We start from the raw sequence: 23,831 nt of genomic DNA on the forward strand, positions 1-23,831 counted from the left end.
ACTTCAGATCTCAGGTTTGAATTAAGGATGCTCAATCACACTGCAGTATAACAAGGGCCCGGAATGGTAGCACAAGTCTCTAATCCCAGCTACTTGGAAGACCAAGCAGGATAACTTAGCAAGAGCCTGTCATGAAATAAAATTTTTAAAAGACTGGGGATGTAACTGAGGAATAGAGCACTTGTTTAGCATGCACAGGCCCTGGGTTCAATCCCAAGTTTCACAAAAACTAATGAGAAAGTAGTTAGCAAAAATAAATAGGTTACATTTTTTAAATGCTTTGAAATTTCTGGGCATTATCATTTTCTTTAGACATCTTGTTAAAAAAGGAATAATTGTGTTTAAATATTTCATTACATAATTTATATGATTATGAAAATGTGACAAAGCACTGTGAACAAGGTTTCATTGTTTATATTCAGGATTTCATAAAGGAAGACCTCGTTTTTTGTGGACATTTAGCCTTGGCCTAATGTACCTGTGTTGGCTATTAAAACCACTGGATTAGAAACAGAAACACTTCCTAATATGCTAAGAAAGCCTTCCAGCAGTTCTCCACTGTGTTGGTGTGCCCTGACATAGTGCTACTAAAGCATTTACTTTAAAAGTAGAAAGCATTTCACAAGATTCTTGCATTGACTCTTCCCCTTTGTAAAAGGATTATGTATTTGATAATAATACAAAACAGTATAATATTTTACCATATGAGGAGGCAGCACAGTATTGTAGATAAGAATACTGACTCAGGAGTCAGTCAGACCTGAATTTGAATCCCATATAGCTTCAATCCCTTATACTTATCTGTAAACCCCAAATGCTATTATAAGGCTTCATTTTTATAACAAATATGAGGTTTTGACTCCACGCACAGCATGTTAAATATTTAGAAAGGAAACAGGGAACTCTGGATTTAGGGAGTAGTTTTTATTAAGTGCTAAGAGATTATTGCATTCAAACTAAACCATGATACAGTGTATGAGATGTGTATGAGAAGCTTTTGTACATATTTCACCTTTAATTATGTGAAAAATTACTTGTTCTAGAAAGCACTGGATTTTAGGTAAGATTTATATACATGAATAATATTCCTGCCCACAGGAAACATAAATAATACCAACAAACATACACCAAATCAATAAGGTATATTTACCAAAGTGTTTTCAACTGGCCTGTCTCACCTGCTAGTCATAATGCAAATTCACATGACAGTTATCATAAGTTTATCATTTTTGATGTAGAAAATTTTATACTTATTCCAGTGAAAACCTATGTTATAAAGGTGACGGTCTATCCTGGACATACGCATGGTAGCAGCCCTCCTGAGCACTAGCAGTTGATGTGTGCTTGCCTTGTACCAGTGGTGGTTCCAAGTGCTGCACAGTACTTCCATCTCACTGGGGAAGGATTCTTTTGCTCTCCTTAGAGGTAGTGTTATTTTTAGAGTGATTAACTAGTACAGCCCATGTCTTCAACCAGTTAGGTCTTTCATTAATAATAAATTGAAAAATAGGCAACAGAACAATATATTTAAAAAGCAAAGGTTCATTTGATGCATTTGACTCTCCTTATAGTGTTTTCCCCATATATCATGTCATTCATATAAAATGTGTTTTTAGCAGCTTTCAGAAATGAGCCTCTTCAGATAGACCCTAGCATGCTTCTTCCTGGTACACCTTAGTGGTACCATCTTCAGCATCAAAGGCTTCCCCTGAACAAATGCTAGTGCTTCTTGGTTTCCCAGTTAAGCTGTACTCAACAAATCTTGAAAATACTTGACAATTTGCCTTTGCCCTTTTATAACAATTAAATTCTTGTAAGTTTGCTATTTTCTGGCTTGCTGCTTGCCTACTTATTTGCTATAACTAGGAAAATATTTGAGACAAAAGCAAATATAAGTCCAGCCAAAAAAATACTTAAGATGCTGGAGTCCTCTTAGCTTCCTTTGAAAACCTCTGTTACTTCTGGCAATGGACAATTATGATCACAAGGTACCTGCAGTTTCTTATGGTAAGTAACTATAGCCATAATTAAATACAATAAAAATAAAATAATTTTCACCTGGGAAATAATTTTCCTGACAACATAAAAAAGCTTAGGATCAGAAGCTTTTTTAAAAATTTAATTTTATTGATTTTGGCTGTGATTTTAATATTTTCTATCTTCTGCTTTTGGTTTTGAAAAGGAAGTTGTTCTTTTTTTTTCCCCCTAGGGCTTTGAGACGTAATGTTAGGTTATTTATTTGATGACTTTCTATCCTTTTAATGAATGAGCTCGACGAAGGTGTCCCAAGGATCTCAATAGGTTGTGTCACTGTTCTCGTTTACCTCTAAGTATTTTTTCATTTCAGCCCTGATTTCTTCTGTAACCCAGTGGTCATTCAATAGTATATTCTTTAGTCTCCAGGTGTTAAGAGTAGCTTCTATTTTTACTTCTATCGTTGATTTCTAATTTCATTTCATTACAATCTGCTAGAATGCAAGGTATTACCTCTGTTTTTTTGTATTTGCTAAGAGTTGTTTTGTGGCCTAAGACATGGTCTATTTTAGAGAAGGATCTATGTGCTACTGAGAAGAAAGTATATTCAGTCATTGATGGATGAAATATTCTATATGTTAAGTCTAAATTATTAATTGTATTTTTTAGTTCTATATCTTCTTTATTTAGTTTTTGTTTGGAGGATCTATCCTAACAGTGATGAGAGAAGCGTGTTAAAATCACCCAGTATTATTATGTCGTAGTCTATTTAACTTCTGAAATTGAGAAGGGTTTGTTTGATTGTTTGTTGTATGTAGATGCTCCTTTGGAGCACAAATATTTATGATTGTTGTGTCTTGTTGATGTATAATTTCCTTGAGCAGTATGAAATGTCCTCCTTTGTCCCTTCTGATTACCTTTGGCTTGAAATCCACTAGACTCTTCAACAGATGGTTCTGGGAAAACTGGAAATCCTTATGTAGAAGAATGAAATTTATCCCCTATCTCTCAAAGTGGATCAAGGACCTAGGCATTAGACCAGAGACCTTGCGCCTACAAGAAGAAAACATAGGCACAACACTCCATCATATGAGCTTAGGAACTGAGTTCCTCAACAAGACTCCTAAAGCACAAGAAGTAAAATCAAGCAAAGGAAGCAATCAAGATGTGAAGAGAGAGCCTACAGAATGGGAGAAAATCTTTGCCACATGTACCTCAGCTAGAGCATTAATCTCCAGGATATATAAAGAACTCAAAAAACTTAATAGAAATAAAATAAATAACCCAATCAATAAATGGGCAAAGAAACTGAACAAGCACTTCACAGAAGTATGCTGATTTTAAATCTTTAGGTATATACTGAGGGGTGGGATAACTTGGTCAAATGGTGGCTCCATTCCAAATTTGTTGATGATTCAATCAATAAATACATGAAAAAATGTTCAACATCTCTAGCAATTAGAAAAATGCAAATTAAAACTACACTGAGATTCCATCTTACTCCAATCAGAATGGCAATTATCAAGAATACAGGTGACAATAAATGTTGATGAGGATGTGGGGAAAACATTCACTCATACATTGATGGTGGGACTGAAAATTGGTATAACCACTGTGGAAATCAGTTTGGAGATTCTTCAGAAAATTTGTAACGGAGCCACCATTTGGCCCAATTATCCCACCCCTTAGTATATACCTAAAGATTTAAAATTAGCATACTGCAGTGATGCAGCCACATTCATATTTATAGCAGCTCAGTTTACAATAGCTAAGCTATGGAACCCACCATCCCTTCAACATGAATGAATAAAGAAAATATGGCATATATACACAATGGAATATTAATCATAAAGAAGAATGAAATTATAGCATTTGCCAGTAAATGGATGAAACTGGAAATTTATCAGCCTAAATGAAATAAGCCATTCCCCAAAAAACAAAAGCTGAATGCTCTCTCTGATATGCAGATACTAACACAAAATAAGGGGGATGGGAGGAAAGAATAGAAGTTCATTGGATTAGACCAAAAGGAATGAAAGGAAGAGTGAGAGATGGGAATAGGAAAGACAGTAGGATGAATCAGACATAACTTTCCTATGTTCATATGTGAATACATGACCAGTGAAATTTTACATCATGTACAACTTCAAGAATGGGATCTCAATTAGAATAATTTATACTCCATGTATGTATAATATATCAAAATACACTCTACTGTCATGTATAGCTATAAAGAACAAATAAAAAATTCAAACTACTCTATGGTATCTTCTTTCACTTTGAAGTTTAATTTGTAAAATTTTAATTTTAATAATTCCCTCTTACTCTTTTATCTTGAAGTATATGTAACAGAATATTGAGTTTCCAAAAGGAAGTGATTTTAATCATTAACTTATTAATATGTAACTTCTATAACTAATATCTCTACAAATTTACAGAAATATGAAATCTTTGCTATATCATATATTAAATTTTAAAACTTTACAGAAAAAAATTATATGTGATCTTCCTTACCAAATATTAAAGTATAAATCTGTATGGTATTATTAGCACAAATGTAGGAACAGAATGCAGAAAAGCAGAGACCAGAGGCTGGAGATTCAGCTCAATTGGTAGAGTGCTTTCTTCCCATGCACAAGGCCTGGGTTCCGTCCCCAGCACCACACACACACACACACACACACACACACACAATGGTAAAGAGATGCCTTTGGAAAATCATCTAAAATATTCCTTACTCTGGGGGCTGAGGTTGTGGCTCAGTGGCAGCACTTGCCTTGCGCATGTGAGGCCCTGGGTTCAATTCTCAGCACCACATAAAAATGAATAAACAAAGATATTGTGTCCATATATAACTAAAAAAATCTTTTAAAAGAATATTTCTTACTCTGTACATAAACTAAATTCGACATATATTAAATAGCTAAATATAAAAAGGAGACATCAGAAGAAGTCAGACTTTTTTATTCTCCCAGAATGGAGAAGTGTTTCTAATCAAAACACAATCGAAAAGAGGAAGAGTAATTAATTGATCTAATCGTAAAAGTAAAAAGTGAATATTCTATATGAAAGAAGATACTAAACATAAATACTATTTGTACTTTAAATAGCATACCAGAAAAATAAAACAAAAGATGAATATTGCAAAATTCACTAAGTTCCACAAATTAAGAAAAATGTTAACAACCAGTAGAAAGATGGACAAAGTGCATGAACTGGCAGCTCACAAAAGCAGAAAGGCAAAACTCCTTGAAACGTGTCAGAGCGAGTTCAGCCTCACTTGTATTAGAAGCAATTTTAAGCAATAATTTTATTCAGCAAGTTAGCAAAAATGTCAAAGATAGTTAACATCCATTGCCTGCAAGTTCTTGGTAAACAGGAGTCGTCAGAGGGTACTGGCAGGAAGGTAACTAGCAGAAATCTCCATGGTGTGGTCCTTTTAGAGCTCCCAGGATGGCCTCCAGAGGTCCTCCATACATGTTAAGAGCAGTGACACTCCGCCCCTGTGCCGGTCAGGTCTCCCACGTCTTTGACTATGGCTCTTAAAGGACGTGCTTCTCTCTGATTTCTCTGTCATCAGTCTTTCCCCAATCTGTTCCATGTTTTGTACTGCTTTCAGAATTATCTTCCTAAAAATTAAATATGATGTTAGCCCTGCCCACTTGACAACTCCTGATTTTGGAGCATTTTGGATTTTCACTTTCTGAATTAGTGATGCTCAGTGTGTGTGTGTGTGTGTGTGTGTGTGTGTGTGTGTGTGTGTTGAATTATTTACACAGCACCCACCTGAGTTCCCTTCACTCTCTAAAACATTATAATTTCTCTTTTTCTAAAATATTGTTTTAGTTGTAGATGGACCCAATAGTTTTACTTACTTATTTTTATGTGGTGCTGAGGATTGAACCCAGGGCCTCACACCTGAGAGGCAGGCGCTCCGCCCCTAAGCTACAACCCAGCCCTGTAATTTCTTGACTGTACATCTTACCTAGCATGCACAAGGCCCCGCGCACGGGGGCAGGGGAGGGGGGATGATCAATCTAAGTAGATATTAGAATAGTGGTCACTAGAAACTAGGGAGAGCGGGGTCGGGGGTGGGAATAAAGGGAGGTTGGATTATGGTGACCAAAGTACATTTGCATAGGGGGAATAAGCTGTCATGCCCTAAAGCACAGTAAGGTCACTGTAGTTTCCAATTTATTATATCCTTTATTAAGAACTAGAACACAGAAGTTCAAAGCTTCCCCATAACAACAAATAAATCAATATGTGTTTAAGGAAAACTGCTAATTACCCTGATTTTTATCACTCCACATTGCATACACAATTGAAGTATCACATTGTATTCCATCAATGTGTACAATTATTATCTGTCAATTTAAAAGAGAATGAATTGGAATAATAAACTCTTTTAAGGTTAGAATTTCTCAAACTTTTTCCACATTTAAAATGACTTTTAAAAAAAGGTAGATTGATTGGGTTTTCCTTTTTTATTTTAAGTACTAATGAAAGGTGCTGACTAAAAGGATCAGATGTAGATGGAGTGAGAGCGGACCACCTGGGGCTAGTTTGTGCCTTCTGTAAGGATGTCCTTCCCCAGCTCCCACCTGGAAAGGTTCTCTTCTCTCCAGACCCCCAACTCAAATGCCATTTTTTCTATGAGGTTTTCTTCTTTCCCTTGAAAGATTTATGGCCTTTATGTTCTTACACACCCATACCATTCTGCTCATTCCTTTTTATGGCACTAACTGAATTATGATAGAAACTATCATTTATGTCTTTACAAAACTATGAGCTAACATCTTACGTGACATATTCCATAAAATTGAAACAAGCTATTTAATAAGATTATATTGAATAAAAGAGTTGAACAAATGATTATGCAACATGTGACATTTGCTTCTTTTATTCAAGACCAACTTTGCATGTGTGTGCACATGCATGTATATCATTACAAAGTTTGGGGTTTGGGAGCATTTTGAGTTTCCACTTTTTGGATTAGTGATGCTCAGTGTATGTGTGTGTGCGCGTGTGCGTGCGTGTATATGCATATTGAATTATTTACACAGCATTTGAGCCTAGGAAGTTCCTTTCACTCTCTAAAACATAATTTCTCGGCTGTACATCTGTAATGTTTGGCTGCCATAACTGCTTTTTTTAAGGCTTTTTTTTTTTTAATTAACAGGATGAGAGGCAGCTGCAGGTACTGGCAGATTACAAAATGCATAATTACTAAAAGTAACTGAAGCATATTATACTATAATTCAGCAGGAAAAAAAAAAACATCTGGCACATGCTATGTTAATTTGTCATAAGAGAGTTTTGAAGGAAGCGCTTGCTGCAGCTGGCAGATCTGTCATCCCCCTGAAGTGAATAGTGCACCTTTTGTTTTAAATTCTCTCATATACTATAGGATAATGCATTTTGTGAGTTAATCTTTAGCCATCACTACAGGATTGCATGTATTGAAGGAGTTTTCCTTTATGTTATAGCAACCAAAATCTACATGGCTCACCTTTATTGAAAACTGTGCTTTAATTATAACAGAATGATCTGAACTATTATAGTAATTAATTATAATGTCTCAGACATTGGCCCAAATGGAAACTTCTCCTCTCATGCGTTAAGGAACATCTCTGACTTGTTTTACTTAAACTATTCACAGTGTTTCCAGAGACTGCCACATTGTAGGGAAGGCCTTGCTCTTACCCTCCTAACCATGCCATAAAACATTCTAATGCCCACCTTTTTGAAGGAATCTATATTTACAGCTCTCTACTAGGCGTCTCTGTACGTCAAACCCAGCCCAAGTTTTACCTTTATTTCCCACTTCCATGGTAGTATCTACCCATTGCTCAAGCAGAATTCTGAGTGTCATCCTGAGCTCCTTCTCTCACATCTCTAAATCCCATGCTACTAATTCCACCTCCTAAATATCTCTGAATCTGTCCATTTCTCTCCAATTACTATAGTTTGAGCTATCAACAATGCTTACCTGAATTACTGCTAAAATTTCATGATTTGACTACTGTCTTACATCCTGTTTTCCTGCTGCCATCAGCAAGATGTTCAGATGTTCAGATCTAATCACGTCAATTCTTCTTAAAGCAAGTCACTGCCTCTCTGCTGTATTTAGGATAAATCTTATTTCCTATCCTGACATACAAAATCCTTTGTGATCCCTCATTTCCAGCTCTTCCTCTCCCCCTCCCCGTAACACTGTGTCCCAGTCACACTGAATTTCTTTCCGTTTCTTACATTTATCCTTCTTTCGTATTTCCTGAGCTTCACACATGGATTCAATTGTCTGCAGCACTGTTCTTTTCCTTCCCTGTCTTTGTCCACCTAACTTCTATTTATCTTCCATACCTGGTGTAAACACCTCCTTCCCCTGATGGACAGCTCTAATCCCCTAATCCTGCGTGTGTGTCCCATGTGTGCACCGTGACTCTAGTGTTCACTGCCTGTGTTTCAGGCCTGGTAACCGTCCAGTGTTCCTGGTCGATCTTGCTCCCCCTCGTCTCCCTAGCACAGCATGTGGCATGTGACAGGCACTCATTTCCGTGTGTTCCGTAAGGAGCTTTGTAGTTCTCCCAGTCTAAGAGAAGCACTTAAAACTGGTGGTGGTGTGTCACCTGTTACTTTGTAACCTTGAGTTTATTCTTCAAATAGGTTTTTAAAAATAAGCTTCCTAGGAATAATCTCTACCCTAGAAGCTTTAGAATGCATGGGTTTTCCTAGCAGTGGTCTCCCAAATTTATTACACCATTTGATGGCTACTCTGAAAATTATAGTCACTGAATTAGCTCATTCGTTCTGCCATGGGAACATGTAGTTAACAAAAACTTTGGAAAAGCACGACATGGGAAATTGGAGATGTTGAAGGAACAAGTCAGCTGATTCTGTAGAATAAACAAAAATTTTCCCAGGTTGAAAACCCCCTTATATTTGCCAGACACGACGAGACAGGGACTTATGAATTGCTGGAGCTTTGCTAAGTTGCTCAGGCCAGCTTTGAACTCACGATCCTCCTGCCTCAGCCTCCTGAGCTTCTGGGCTTATAAGCGCGCACCACCACACCTGACTCAGAGTTTTCATTCTAGTAGGGAGAGGTAAAGAGTAAGAAGATAAATCAATGAGTAAAAAATAATAATTTTATGTTTTAGGTACTGTGAGGAAAGTAAATGGGTGAACTAGAGGAACTGGGAAAGACTGGAGAGACTAAAATCTAGACGATTTTAGAAAAAGTAGTCTGAAAAAGTACCATTTAAAGTAAGACCTGAAAGATGAGAAGAAATCAAATAGACAAAAAAAGAAAAGAAAAGTCAAGAAAGTATCTGTGCAGGTGGAAGAAAGGTTGGTACCAAGGCCCAGTGTTGAGGCACAGCAGATCTGTGTGGAAAGGACGGTGAGTGGAGAAAGAGTCTGTAAAGAGGGAGAGCTGAGAAGCAGAGGTCAGATCATGAGTAGACTATTTTTAGTAAGATATTTCTATTTACTTTGAATAAAATATTCAATTAAGACTATTTTAAGCCAAAGTTCTATAATGGGGAATCACTGGAGCATTTGAACAGCCTCAGGTTTTTGAAAGACCACTTTTAACCAGTAGGCTAGAGGAGGCGGAAGTGGAGCCAGGAAGAGTGTACACAGAGCACCACAGAAGCCCAGGCGGCAGGTGAGAATGGCGGGGAATCTTGTTTCAATGAAGATGGAGAGAAGTGGGGAGTTTTGAAATATGTTAGAGAGGGTAGGTCAACACTTGCTGATAAAACAGATATAGCTGATGAGGAAAAGAGAATAATTAAAGTTGGCGCTGGGCTTGTGGCTTGAGCAGCTGGGTGAGTGCCGTTTACTAGGATGGAAGGAACTGGTAAAAGAACAGTTCAGTAGTTTCCATTTGGGACAGGTACTTACCAGTGTTCCTAGTAGACATGTCAGGTAGGTTGTCAGATACACAAGTGAGATGCTCAGTAGTCAGGTTACAGGTACAGATTTGTGAGGTTCTCTATAGGCATGTGCTAGATAAGCTACTATAGAGGGAAAGCACAGAGAGGAGCCTGGGACTGTGACCTAAAGCACTCTGACATGCCTAAAGATGACCCGCCTGCTTGAGCCTGTGGTATGGTTTATTAGTTGAGTGAAAAAAGAATGGAAACCTTGCAGAGAATTTTTTTTTTCTCCTCATCAGTTTTGTAAGGTTACCCTTTTTGTCACTTTTTAGGGTTACATTTGTTGTTGTTCAGAAAATCATTTTGCCTGTTAGGTCTTGATATCACATCACAGTGATGCTTCACTGGCACCTCTTGTCATTGATTGGACTTAAGATGAAAAGCAGTATGGTTTAGTTGGGAAAATATTGTGATTTAAAGTGTATGAACCCCGTTTTTTTGTTTGTTTGTTTGTTTTTGTTTTTGTTTTTGTTTTTTTCGTTTAATCACTGCCTGGGCCTTAGGGACATTAAATAACTTGATCTCAGTTCCTTTACTTATGACATGAGATTAATATTAGTTTGCAGCCTTGAAGTAAAGATAGAGTCTAGTAGAAAAGGGTTACTGTGAGCTGGTATCCACTTAATCATCTGATAACATTAAACATTGAACTTAGTTTCCGTGTAGCACGCTGACCAGTGCCCACGGCTCTCCCTGCTCCATCCTCACCCCTGCCTCTCCTCTACCTAGGTCAGGGCACCCACCTCCTCTCTCTTCCCCTGCACTCCAAGGCCCTGCCTCATCCTCTACCTACTCACACCCCTCCCCGTCCCCTGAACCCCAGCTCCTGCCGCACCCCCTCCCTCATCCATTGCACTGTAGTGTTCTAGTCTCCCTCTCATTCAACAAGTATCAGTGGGTTTGTTTCTAAACCAGGTTATGCTAGTTGTAATTGTTTTGGAAACACATAATTTAAACTTTAAATGAACCAATGATATATGAATACAATAAAATGATAAAATAAGTAGAAAATTTTGAAGGATTTGCAATTGAATTAGGTATAGGCAAGCCAACTCCAACAGAATAAAAGGAAGGCTATAAAAATCTAGAAAATTTTTGCACTGAGGTGATTTTCCAAGTGCTTTTTAAATTCTTGTACCACATTAAAGAAACCAAAGTGGAAATAATTTTAGAATGTAAGTAATGGATGTAGTTTGTATAAGAAAGACAAGGACCAAAGAAACAGTGTATCTATACCTTTAAAAAAAAATACTAAATCCAGGGAGAAGTCTTGGACATTATCCTTCTTTAGGCCTCAGAATTCTTTGAAAATCTGACTGAATCTGTGGACCTCTTCCCAGAAAAGGTAAGTAAGCACACGAAATCTTGCATGATTTCAGGGTATTTGTGAATGTACCTGAAGCCCATCCACAGGTCTCAGATTAGGACTCTGGCCTTAGGCCCTCGCTCTTCTGCCTGCCGCACCTGCGTGGAACATTGCCACAGTGAAACTGAAGAAGCAAACTGCATTGTGCAATCCTGACGACCCACAAATGGCCTGATGGGGTCATTTATCAATGTCGATTTTAGTGTTTTAGAAAGCATTTATTGTTTTAATAAATAAATGTGAGTCATGATAGTTTTTAAATTTATTTACTCAACCTCAACATTTACTTACCCAGAAATTATGTTTTGCAACTATTTTTATAAATTATATTCTATAGACCTGATTAGGATTTTGTATCACATAAACATGAATCATATACGTGAACTAAAAATGTTTGGGACACTAATGAGCAGACAATTCCTGTGATTACCATAAGGGACTCCTCATTCTTCCCAGTGTACTTTTAAATTAGTAGAAGATTTTACTATGCCAGAAACTGTAGAGAAATTGGGCACAGTTTCATTTACATTCATATTAAATTCTTTAAGCACCATAATGTCACGTAGAAATTGGAAATGTCATCTATCTCTGTTCCTTCTGTCAAGCTACACGTAAATCATCCCTGATAGGTAAGACTGTTTCTGTTTTCAAAGATTTCCATGGCAGAGGGTATATATAGCTTTACTTGCTAAGTATTTCAACTATAATGCCACTATGAAACTTTCTGGACAGTTGTATTTAATGTTTATCCTCCATCACATATGATACAGAGAACTCTCAATTATGTTCTCTAGTGAAGAGGAAACTTCCATACAGAGTTGATTGACCCTCTGGGGTTTTCCTTTATCCCTGTGATGAAATCTCCTGACAGAAATGAGGGAGTCACTAGTACCTACAGACAGGCTCCAGGAAAGTCCTGGGACAGAGTTAGGGAAGTTGCTTATCTCTTCATCTTTTTTAATATATATTTTTATTAGTTGTTGATGGACCTTTATTTTATTTATTTACATGCAGTGCTGAGAATCGAACCTAGTGCCTCACACATGCTAGGCAAGTGCTCTACCAGAGCCCCAGTCCCAGCCCCTCTCTTCATCTTTTAATACCTTCTAAGATTTCAGTCAGAAGACAGCCCTAAGACTGATGGAACTACAAGTTCTTTGTAGAAAGAAGTAGAATATAAATAAATAAAAATAATCTTTATCTAAAATATTTTTCTGGTAGCTTCCTCAGCAAATGTTTGTTGAGCAATAAAGAATAAAATTTCTTGGGCTGGGGATGTGGCTCAAGCGGTAGCGCGCCCGCCTGGCATGCGTGCAGCCTGGGTTCGATCCTCAGCACCACATACAAACAAAGATGTTGTGTCCACCAAAAACTAAAAAATAAATATTTTTTTAAAAAAAGAATAAAATTTCTTTCTTTTTTTTTTTTTTTTTTTTTTTTTTTTGGTACCGCAGATTGAACTCAGGGACACTCAACCACTGAGCCACATCCCCAACCCTGCTTAGCATATATTTTTTTCACTTGAAATGAAAATCCCAAGTGTGTTTGCTTTTTATTGTCAAAACAAAAGTGCCTGACAGTAATCACTGAGAGGAGGAAATTTATTTTGGGTTGGGCTCACTCTTTCAGCAGTCTCAGTCCATAGTCATCCCAACTCCTGCTCTGGGGCCAAGATGAGGCAGAACATCGTCATAGTGGCAGAAGGGCCTAGAGAAGGAAATCTTCTCCACTCATGGCAGCTGGAAAGCAGAGAAAGTGAGGAGCCAGGGACACAGTGGCCTGCCCCCATTACCTGCCTCCTCTAACCATGCCCCCTGCGTAATCCATTCAAATTATTAATCCATGTATGGATTAATTCAGTGATTAAGTTATATATATATATGATCTAGTAATTTCACCTCTGAACATTCCCAAACTAACACATGAGCTTTTCAGGGAACATTTTATATCCAAGCCATTGCATTAAATCTAAAAATTGAGTTCTAAGAATTTGCATTGTTATGTGAGCACTGAATAGCAATGGAAAATAGATGTGAAAGACATTTCAAAGAGAGAATCTTCTTCAGGGCAAATGATATGTTGCATTTAAGACAAAGTTAGAAATACAAGTTGACTTAAGATTTTTAATGTAGACATTGGGGCAAAGATGTCAATATAAAAATTAAGTAGCATGATGAGAAATAGGTTTGCAAGTCAAATGTGAAAAGTTGACTATTAGACACAGTAAGTTTGAATATGACTAGAAATTAGGGAAGAAGTTAGAAGTAAGGATCTAATTTACTCGGTTTCCAAGTAAGTATATAAATATTAATATTCCTAGAAACACACACACACACACACACTTACTTACCCATTTAGCAAACTCTTAGTCCTGGCCTGCCGTGTTGCCATTCAGGGCAGTAATTGAAAGCACAGGCTTTGCAGGGGTAGGGTGTATAGCTCATGGGTAAAGCACAGGCTTAATGTGCTAGGCCCAGTTTCAATTTCCAGCACCAAAAAAAAAAAAAAAAAAACTATTCAAAGCACAGATTTTAGATTCAAAGTATCAAGTTTTTGAATCCTCACAACTAACAAGCTTTATGACCTTTGCTTGTTTCTTAACTTTTAAATTTCTCTGTTAATTCATTTTCTCATATGTAAAAATGGGATCTCACTAAAATTCAATCTTTGAATGTACCGGAAGCAGTACCTGGCAGATAGGAAGCTCTGTGAATGTGTTAGATGTTACCATCCCCATCACCAAGCTCTGCTGCTAAATACTAAATTATAAATATATGAAGATGAATAATAAGGTGGTTCACCATCCAGTGGTAGCAGCTTATTATTCAGAGATGAATATTTATAAAGGCAAAAAGTCAAGTGTATATTTATTTAATTATTTTGATCTTTTTGATTATAAGATTTGTGGGAATTTATTGCTATGGATCGTTGAGACAGTTGTCTTGAGTAGTAAGTAAATAGCTTAAGCATCAGATTTTGCAGGAGACATTTTCCGGTTTTCTGTGAACTGCACGTTGGTTAATGCTCTACAGGGGCCATACTTTTCACTCTGATCTCAGCTGTACTCACAGGTGGTTTTCCATCGGGACTAATGCGTTTAGTTTTTGCCTTTAGTTACAGTTGGCATGGATGACTACCACTTTAGTCATTTTGGTTTTTCTCTGTTTCATTTTTTTTCTTTCATTGGGAGGTAGTAATTTTTAACACAATAGCCAGGCACGGTGGTGCACATCTATAATCCCAGCAGCTCGGGAGACTGAGGCAGGAAGATCATAAGTTCAAAGCCAGCCTCAGCAACAGTGAGGTGCTAAGCAACTCAGTGAGACCCTGTCTCTAAATAAAATACAAAATAAGGATGGGGATGTGCTCAGTGGTCTAGTGCCCCTGAGTTCAATCCCGGGAACCTCCCCCCAAAAAATAAATAAATAAATAAAATAAGCACAACAATTTATTCTGTCTTGTCATCACCACAAAATAAAGCTAAAATAAAATTTGAGTTTGCTGGCATGGAGGCAGAGATAGGCGCTCACTCCTCAGTCAGTGCCACTGAGTTGGAATAAGTAGTCACCTTTTTAATACATTGGTTCTGTAACAGCGACACGCATGTTTACCTCCACCTGCTTGCACCAGCCACAAGGGGTGTTCAGCAACTTACTATAATTGGTTAGTGAGCAACATGACCTTTCTCTCGAGCCTACATATTTATCATAAATAGCTTTCTAAATTTAACTTTTCACTCAAATATCGGACACTTAAGAGACTGAAGTTTTAAGCTGCTCATGTGGCTTATTTGAAAAAAAATCAAAGCTCAAGTTATTTTGGAATTGTTAAATTTTTTGGTGATTTAAGAAGCACAAATGAGGTCAGAGGACAGAAGCCAATTCTGAATTAACCATTTTTAATACTAAGCAGTTGATTTGATCTCGGTTCTGATTACTTTTTAAAAAATGTTTTTTTAGTTGTTGTTGGACCTTTATTTTATTTACTTATATTTGGTGCTGAGAATCAAACCCAGTGCCTCACACATGACAGGCAAGTGTGCTACTACTGAGCCACAGCCACAGCCCTGTTCTGACTACTTTTTAAGACTACATTGTATCTACTCTTCACCTGGGACTCTTGAAATGATCTTTAACCAAAAGCAATATAATTCTTATACTTTAAACAAACAAACAAAAAAGATGGCCACAGCAGTTCTGTGCACAGATAATTTCAGCTAATGAAGCATAAAGGATATGAATGAATAAAATACAGTCTATACACCACCAAGACCAATCTTGAATATACTATACCAAAGTGACATTGGAGAAGTTCATGTTACTTTAAATTTCTAGAGTTGAACTCCCCTGTCAAGCACTGAATGTGCAATCTCAAACATGCTTACTGGGCCTGGGAGTGTGGATCAGTGTTAGAGTGCTTGCCTGGTATTTTTGAGGCCCTGGGCTCAATCCCCAGGCCTTCCCTCCGCAAAAAAAAAAAAAAAAAAAAAAAAAAAAAAAAAAAAAAAAAAAAAATGCACACCATAGCTAAGAAACACAATTACTCATGAAATTTTCTAATAACAAATATCATATCTGTTTAAATGAATATGCTTTTATTTATCTTAAGGTCTTATAAGTATTTTAATGCTTAATGCGTCTATGCCTTTAAAATAATTTTTGTTTTGCTCTTTTTTTATTATGCTAAAATATATATATATAACAAAATTGTCCATGTGATAAGTTGTGTTTTTAATTATAAAACTTTTAATTATGACAAAATATGTATCACTAAAAATTTGCCATCTTAACTATTTTAAGTGTACAATTTAGTAGTATTAAGTATATGTACATTGTCATGCATTTAACCTCTAGAATATATAATAAAGAAATTAAAAATTTCAGATGTGGTCTATTAGTGACTTTATTTTGCACATCAAGATGATATTTTTGTTCAAAACATGAATATATGTCTCACTGATAAAGATTCAATTTTAGATTTGGAAAAATTACTTAATGGGTTTCTCTCTCTCTCTCTCTCTCTCTCTCTCTCTCTCTCTCTCTCTCATAGGAGTGAGCTGAGTCGACAGAAACTTCATACCCAAGAGCTGCTTTCTCAGCTAGAAATGGCAAATGAAAAGGTAGCTGAGGTAAGATAATGACTCCCTTGGGAAGTACTTTCTACTGCAGCTTGATACATGTGTTAAAGAATTTTATCTACACCAAATCCAAATTAATTCTCTACCTGGAAATAGCCACATAGAAATCATCCATAATCTTAAAAGTCCACCCGTAATGTAATGTGGATAAAAGCTTTGAAAGTCCGTGATTCATCACCTGTAGATGATAAAAGGTAGAAGTCTCATTTCATAGTGTCATTTGTTCATTGTTTCAGAGGATTATTGGGATTCTCATTATTCCTATGCATTTCTAAGATTATCTTATTTAATCCATTTCCCTCATTTTGTTTTAATCCATCACAAAAGACCCACAGAAAATATTCTTGTTTACTGGAGTGTGTTAATATACATTTAGATTGATATCTTAAAACTAAATATAACAAAAGTTCATTATTTTTTCCTTGAGGCTTTAAGAACTTAAACAATTTCTGTATGATAACTGAAGCTTTCCAGAGCTCTGGTTCTTCACTGGATGTTCAAATTTTGAGTGTGTTTGTTAGAATTTCATTAATGGTTGACGTGGTTCACCTCTGTAGTTTACTACAGGGGCCACAGTGACATCATGGCTCTTAAGCACCATGGCAATATAAGCTGCTATCGGCAACTTAGAAAACTAGGAAGAGTTATTAAGTGTCCTTAATTTAATTCCTACTTCCAGAAATCTGTTTTAATGAAGTAAGGAAAAAATGAAGATTTTCAACATAGTGATGTTGATAATATTCAAAGATCAAAAGAAACCAAAAGTATCCATTGGGGGGGGAAAAACAGTTGTTTTTATTGTGATTTACAGTCTGAACTGTTTCTTAGCCATTATGACAGCAGCACAGATGAATGTACATGATATGTAGTCTAATTAGAAATATAAAAATGATTATTATAAATGATATGATTTTATTCCTCAAGTTTTCTCTAATGTATGATGTACCTCTTAAAATTTTAGAGTACCTATTTTGCCGCAGTCTGGCTGGGCACAACATCTTGGTAAATTGGTACAACCAAGTTAATTCTCCATAAAATTTAATTTTGCTTTTGGGCATAATGAGAAATAAAGTAAGTTTATTTGAGCAGGATAATCCATTATTTCAGTGTTTTCTATTACTAGGCATGGCATTCACTCTGATCATTTGTATGCTAGGATTTGTTAGGCATTTTCTAACCACTCCTGATTGGGCTTATATTTTTCTCTCAATTTAGATAAATGCCAGAAAAACTGTCTAGCATTTCTAGTTGCACAAAAAAAACAATTTTTTAGATGTACTGTGACCAGGCAGGTAAGTATGAAGAGAGCAAACACATTTTTTAAAATATTGTTTTAGTTGAAGATGGACACAAAATACCTTGATTTATTTTTAGGTGGTGCTGAGGATTGAGCCCAGTGCCTTACACATGTGAGGCAAGCGCTCCACCGCTGTGCTACAACCCCTGCCCTGAGAGCAAACATATTTTTAATTGATAGGTTAGTTGAACTTGTCTGCGTGACATTAAAATCAGTGACAGCTTGGTATTGATGCTGTCTTTGTAGTTCTGCCATAGCAAAGTATTACAAACTGGGAGTGTAAACAACAGAAAGTTATTTTCTCACAGGTCTGGAGGCCAGGAGTCCAGAATGGCAGTGTCGGCATGTCACCCGTGTGAGGGCTCTGAAGGAGGATCTGGACATGCCTCTCCCCCAGCTCCTGTAGCATCAGGCATTACTTGGCTTGTGGGCCTTGTTCTCTGTGTCTTGCCATGGTTTTCCCTTTGTGCATGTCTGCCTTTGTGTCATTTCCCATTGTAATGTGACATCAGTTATATGGATTATGGCCTGTCATAATGATCAGATCTTAATCATCTGCAAAGACTCTTTCCAAATAAGGTCACATTCACAGGGACTGGGGGTTCAGATTTTAGCATGTTGACTCTAGGAGCCCCTGCAGAATCCAGGTGTTCTAGGGATGCACCCCTGCTCCATGGCTGTGGTGCTAAGGCCCAATAGTCCTTAGGTCACAGGCTCTCCAGGTGGTTCTGAAGCAGTGATCTAACATCTCAAGTTAACCAATCAAAAACTGAAAGTCTTGCTCTTAACTTCTAATTCACTTTGCTTTTGAATTTCTTAATTTGCTTTTTCTGGTGGTATAGAAGGGGAGAAAACAATTTATAAAGAATGTAAAACCAGCTTTATACTTTGAAGCACATATCTTGGAAAATGTAAATTTGGAGATAATACTATCTTTTATTTTTAAGTGGGAATATGATGTCCAGATAGCCGCAGTCTGGCTGGGCACAAATAACCGAGCCACCACGAAGCACTTATAGGTTCAAACAGCAACTCTTTATTCCCGAACTCTCACCGGCACTCTCCACACACGCTCCCGGGAACACCCTCACCCTCCACTCTCAGGGAACTCAGCGCACTGTCTCTCGGAACTCAACCGGAACTCCAAAGTAGCAGGCGCCTGCCCGAGGAAGCAGGAGCCGCCCTATTGCCAGACAGCAAAGGTCTATATACAACTGAATACGCAGCTTAACTTAACCATCATCTTCTCAATGGCTCGCTGGCATCACCTCTCAACCACTCCCTCTGGCAAAATGCCAGGTGCCACCCCGACTTGGCTGTGGCTCTCAACACAGATTTTTCTCCACAAAACATTTCCATGTCACATATGGCTTTCTAATTTGTTTTATATTTTCTCTTAATAGAATGAAAAGCTAATTCTAGAGCATCAAGAAAAAGCCAACAGACTTCAAAGGCGTCTGACTCAGGCAGAAGAGAGAGCGGCTTCAGCTTCCCAGCAGGTAGGGAGCATGCTCATTATCCCCAAATAGTGAACAGTTGGAGTAGATCACTATTAAGACATAGTGGACATGCTCAGACCTCCCTAGAGCTAGTAGTTTTATTTTTACTTGATTAATGTATTTAAAATTAGTCCCTTTAATACTCATGATTGAAAAGTGAACTTTAAAAACAAAAATAAATCTTAATATCATCCAGTTGTCATCTGTATCTAGAATTACACTATCCAATGATAGCTGCTGGCCATAGGCAACTGTTTAAATTTAAATCAATTAAAATTAAGAATTGAGATTCTCAGTCACAGTCGCCAGATTTCAAGAGCTCGGTAGCCTGGATCACTACGGGAAGCCGTAGTGGACGGTATGGATACAGAACATTCCTGCCTTCAGAAGAGGACCTGCTAGTCAGCACTGCTCTAGACTTACAGTCTGTCTAAACCCAGGCAGATGCTCGCCCCCACACAGATAAGATTGCTCCAAATATTACCTATTGCACTGGCTTTAAGTGGAAAAATTATTTCACTTACAAGTGAACTGTATTTAATGCACATTTATGTATAACCAAATAAATCTAAAATACAATATGAAAATTGTCAAATGGGAAATAGAATAGGAACATGAATCAAATAATTTCTCATAATACATCTTATAACATCATATAACTGAAATGGGCCAGAGGTCAGAGGTCAGGGAGGCAGCTCAGTGGTAGAGCACCTTCGTCATGTGCACCTGACCATGGGTTTCACCCCGAACTAAATAAATAAATACGTAAAATGGGCCATTTGTAGGAGCAATAGTCCCTCCTATTTGGAATGAAATAGACCTGTTCAGTGGTAACGAAGAGACTAGAAGCAGGTAGATGGAGCAACAGGCAACAAAAAAGAATGCAGCTGCCATATTATTAATTATATTTAAGTATGAATATACTGTTTCTATCAAAATAAGTATTTTTCTTACATAGGAAGACTGTGGCCTACTGCCATTAAGAAGCCATGTGACTGGGCAATTTCAGCTTCCTAATCAATTTCCTGTTTGATATGGGATAGTAACACCTCCGTCATACAGTTATTGAAAGATGAAATAGAGCTAAATAATTAGACAGCTATATGTTAAATTAATTTCTGTATCATTAATACTTAAAGCTATGTTCCTTTTATAAATGGGGCTTTGCTGTGTTACACAGTCTGGCCTCCAATTCCTGGGCTCAAGTGATCCTCCTGCTCAGCCTCCCAGGTAGCTGGGCCTCTACATGTACAACACCATACCTGGCTAACACATTTACCTTTTAAGGAAATATGGTAAAGAAAATGCCTACTTAAAACCAACCACCCTGCATTGAACAGTGAAAAGGGTATAATTATAGAATCTTAATTATATAATCCATGTGACATCTCATGAAGTTTCCCTCCTGATAGAATTAAACCAAAACAGTCCAACACTTGTTCCTGCTGACATTTAAACTCACTAGTGGCAAAGTTTCTACCATTCTTTTTGAGAGCTCTTTTATGTTTTGACAATTACCACTTCACATTTTTTTCTCCTTCCATTCTGTTTTTATTGGAAGATAAGAAGTAACCACTGAGCATTCTCCCCATACAAAAAAGAATTTCTGCTCTAGAGTTGATTTTATTTTTATTTTAAATGAGACCAAATGATAAATTTTCTCTTATAGGACATATGTTCATTTTTTCATCTTTATCTTTGCCTTCTCTGACTGCTTTCCAATTTTCTCATTTTTTTTTTCTAATTTTTTTTTCTTCTAAAAACTGGACATTGCTCTTAGAAAGAATGTCCCACATTGGCAAGAAACTAACTGAAACAAAGGAGTTAAAGGGCTGCGGGTTCCTGTGTGGGGTCAGCAGGAGCAGTGTACGGAGCAGCCCTGAGTGCTCTTCTGACCACCTCTGTCTGTGTGTTCTTCTTCTAGTCCTGTGTAGTACTCTAAACTGTTGAATGCCACACTGCATTCTTTTAACAGAACCATTTTTTAAAATCAGTGTGGTAAAGCCTTTCTGTGCAGGAACACAAAAGCTAGAAACTACAAAAAAAAAAAAAGGTTGAATAAATGTAACCATATGAAATTTCAGATGTCTGCATCTAAGTCAAGTCATACAGCTAGGAGTGTAGCTCAGTGGTAGAAAACTTGCCTTCCATGCACAAGGACCTGTTGGGAGCCCAGCACCAGGGAAAAAAAAAACGTCATAGAGCGAGTGACAAACTGAGAGAAACATATGCAACACATCCAGCAAAAGGCTAGTTTCCTGAGTACACAGAAAAAGTGCCTAAGTTTAAAAGTAAGAAGTGCTGGGGCCGGGGTGGGGCTCAGCGGTAGAGCACTTGCCTGACACGTGTGAGGCACTGGATTCCGTTCTCAGCACCACATAAAAATAAATAAAATAAGATACAGGTATTGTGTCCATGTACGACTGAAAAAATAATTTAAAAAGAGAAAGAAATGTTATTGTCCAATAGACAGTGGATAAAGGGTTTTTACAGAGAAGGAAAGACAGATGTCTTTTAATCTTTTAAAACGATGCTCATCCTCACCCACAAGACAAATATAAATTTAAATATTAATCACATATTATTTTCACCTGTCAGATCCTGAAACTGGATAATGCATTGTGCTGGCACTTGTGTGCATTACTGATGTAGGTGTGTACTGACACAGCCTCTTTGGAGACTGGTTAGCAGTATCTCCCCAAAATTTTTAATGTTGCATAGTCTTTGACCCATGTTTATACCTGGAAAAGTCTTTGCAAGGAAGAAAGTATGTCTCCAATTATAACAGACTAAAAGCCATGTGCATACCCAACAACAGGAGACAGGTTAAGTCATGGATGTGCACACAGGGAATAGTCTGCAAATGTTGAAAGAATAAAGTACAGGGGCCGTGATACACCCATGTGATTCCAGCAGTTTGGGAGGCTGAAACAGAAGTTCAAAGCCAGCCTCAGCCATGGTGAGGCGCTAAGCAACTCAGCAAGACCCTGTCTCTAAAAAAAATACAAAAATAAGGCAGGGGGTGTGGCTCAATGGTCAAGTGCCCTGAGTTCAATCCCTAGTAACAAAAAAAAAAAAAAAAAAAAAAAAGAAGAAGAAGAAGAAGAAAGTAGATCTAATATGAAATTATTTCTAATTCAGATCATTTAGAAGAAAAAAGCCATAATGAAAAGCACATAGGCCTTATCATTTTTAAATAAAAAGAAATGAAGAAATACATATGTATATATATACATATTATCTTTTAGAGTATTTCTAAAAATACACCTAAAAGCTGGAAGGAGTGGTTGTAAATGGAGTGGTTGTGTCTGTGGAATGAAAGACCTTGATGGGAAGGTCATGTCCCCAGTGCCGCGTATTCTCTTGTATTCATAGATCTTTTCTACAATTCAAATTAGTAGCTAAAGATTATTTTACTATTAGACTTTTCTTACTACATCCTCTCATCTTTTTACTACCAGCCTGTGTTGTGTTTGCTGACATTCACTGTGTGGTTTAGACATTTTTCTGATTAACTTTGGTTTAGGTGATTTTCATCCATCTGGAACATGTTTGGGAGTTCTGAGTACATCACTCTGAGCCGGGGAATGTCATACTTGACATGCATTTCTCTCATGTAATACAGACACTGTGAACACACAAGACTAAAACAGAAATGAATAACCAAAAAAAAAAAAAAAATGACCTTTCAAGACCCCTTCCAATGAGATTATTTTCAAGAACTGTAGGTTGTGATGCATTGTGCTTTGTATTAATCTAAGATTTTCCATAGAGAAAGTAACTACTTACTGATTGTTTATTTTAATTGCAGCTCAGTGTGATTACAGTACAGAGAAGAAAAGCAGCCTCCATGATGAATCTGGAAAATATTTAAAAATATTCATAGTTCACTCACAGAACTGTAGTGTGGGGAAAGCTGTTGGACTAGAGGTATTTGAAATGATGAATCCTGCAGAGAATGGTTAAGGCTTGTGTCATTTTGCATAAGCATTTTCCATTCTGTCTTAAGGGTTTTGGAAAACAGAACAGGGGCAGCGTCCTGAAAGTAAAGAAAATATAATCCTATATTTGAGCTTCAGTGGAGAATAAAGCCAGCCAAGAAGAATTTATGGGCTTCATCAGTGTGTCTATTTTTTAATCCCCCTTTTTCCCTTGGAAGAGCATGATACTTTTTAAACTATGCTAATTATGAGAAAGAGGTTTTAAGAAAATTTCAGAGCTTAATATTTCAGGTTCCAAAATTTGGGAATTTTATATCTAATTGTTACTTCTAATTCATTTTTAAAGTTCCTAAGAATTAATTTTATTATGAACTCTTCAATGGAATAAATTATGCACTTTCCAAAATCATGCTGTCATGTATTTTAATGTATAATCATAGTAATTCATTTTTAACTTACATGGTTGCCAATATTTACACAATTAATTTAAGATTTGGGGTGGGGTTTTTTAATATTACTGAAAACAGAACTAATCAAATGGAAATCCTTGATTCTAAGAATGCACAGCTTTGGGCTATTACAGTCCTGTGGATCTTCTTTGATCCATTCTCTGCTTCTGGCCTGAGCTTGATGCACGATGGTTTCTGGTGACGAGGGTGGATAGGTGTGCG

At 37.0% G+C, this 23,831-nt stretch overlaps 1 protein-coding gene across 5 annotated transcripts in view; it reads left to right on the forward strand.

The window, feature by feature from the left end:
• SCLT1 (sodium channel and clathrin linker 1) overlaps positions 1-23,544 on the forward strand; it is a 174,448-nt gene extending 150,904 nt beyond the window's left edge. For 3 of the 5 annotated variants that reach the window (XM_081304470.1, XM_081304471.1, XM_081304473.1), the window contains 3 exons: positions 16,336-16,414; positions 19,124-19,219; positions 23,031-23,544. In XM_081304470.1, coding sequence (XP_081160596.1) covers positions 16,336-16,414; positions 19,124-19,219; positions 23,031-23,093 — 238 coding nt within the window. In that variant the 3' untranslated portion in view covers positions 23,094-23,544. Of the gene's footprint in view, positions 1-16,335; positions 16,415-18,028; positions 18,724-19,123; positions 19,220-23,030 lie in introns of those variants that run through there. The other 2 variants (XR_014023321.1, XM_081304472.1) reach the window with 2 other exon arrangements.
• The last annotated feature ends 287 nt before the right edge of the window (positions 23,545-23,831 follow it).

This window comes from Spermophilus citellus, assembly GCF_964194105.1.
Source record: "Spermophilus citellus genome assembly, chromosome: 8".
Taxonomy (NCBI): domain Eukaryota; kingdom Metazoa; phylum Chordata; class Mammalia; order Rodentia; family Sciuridae; genus Spermophilus; species Spermophilus citellus.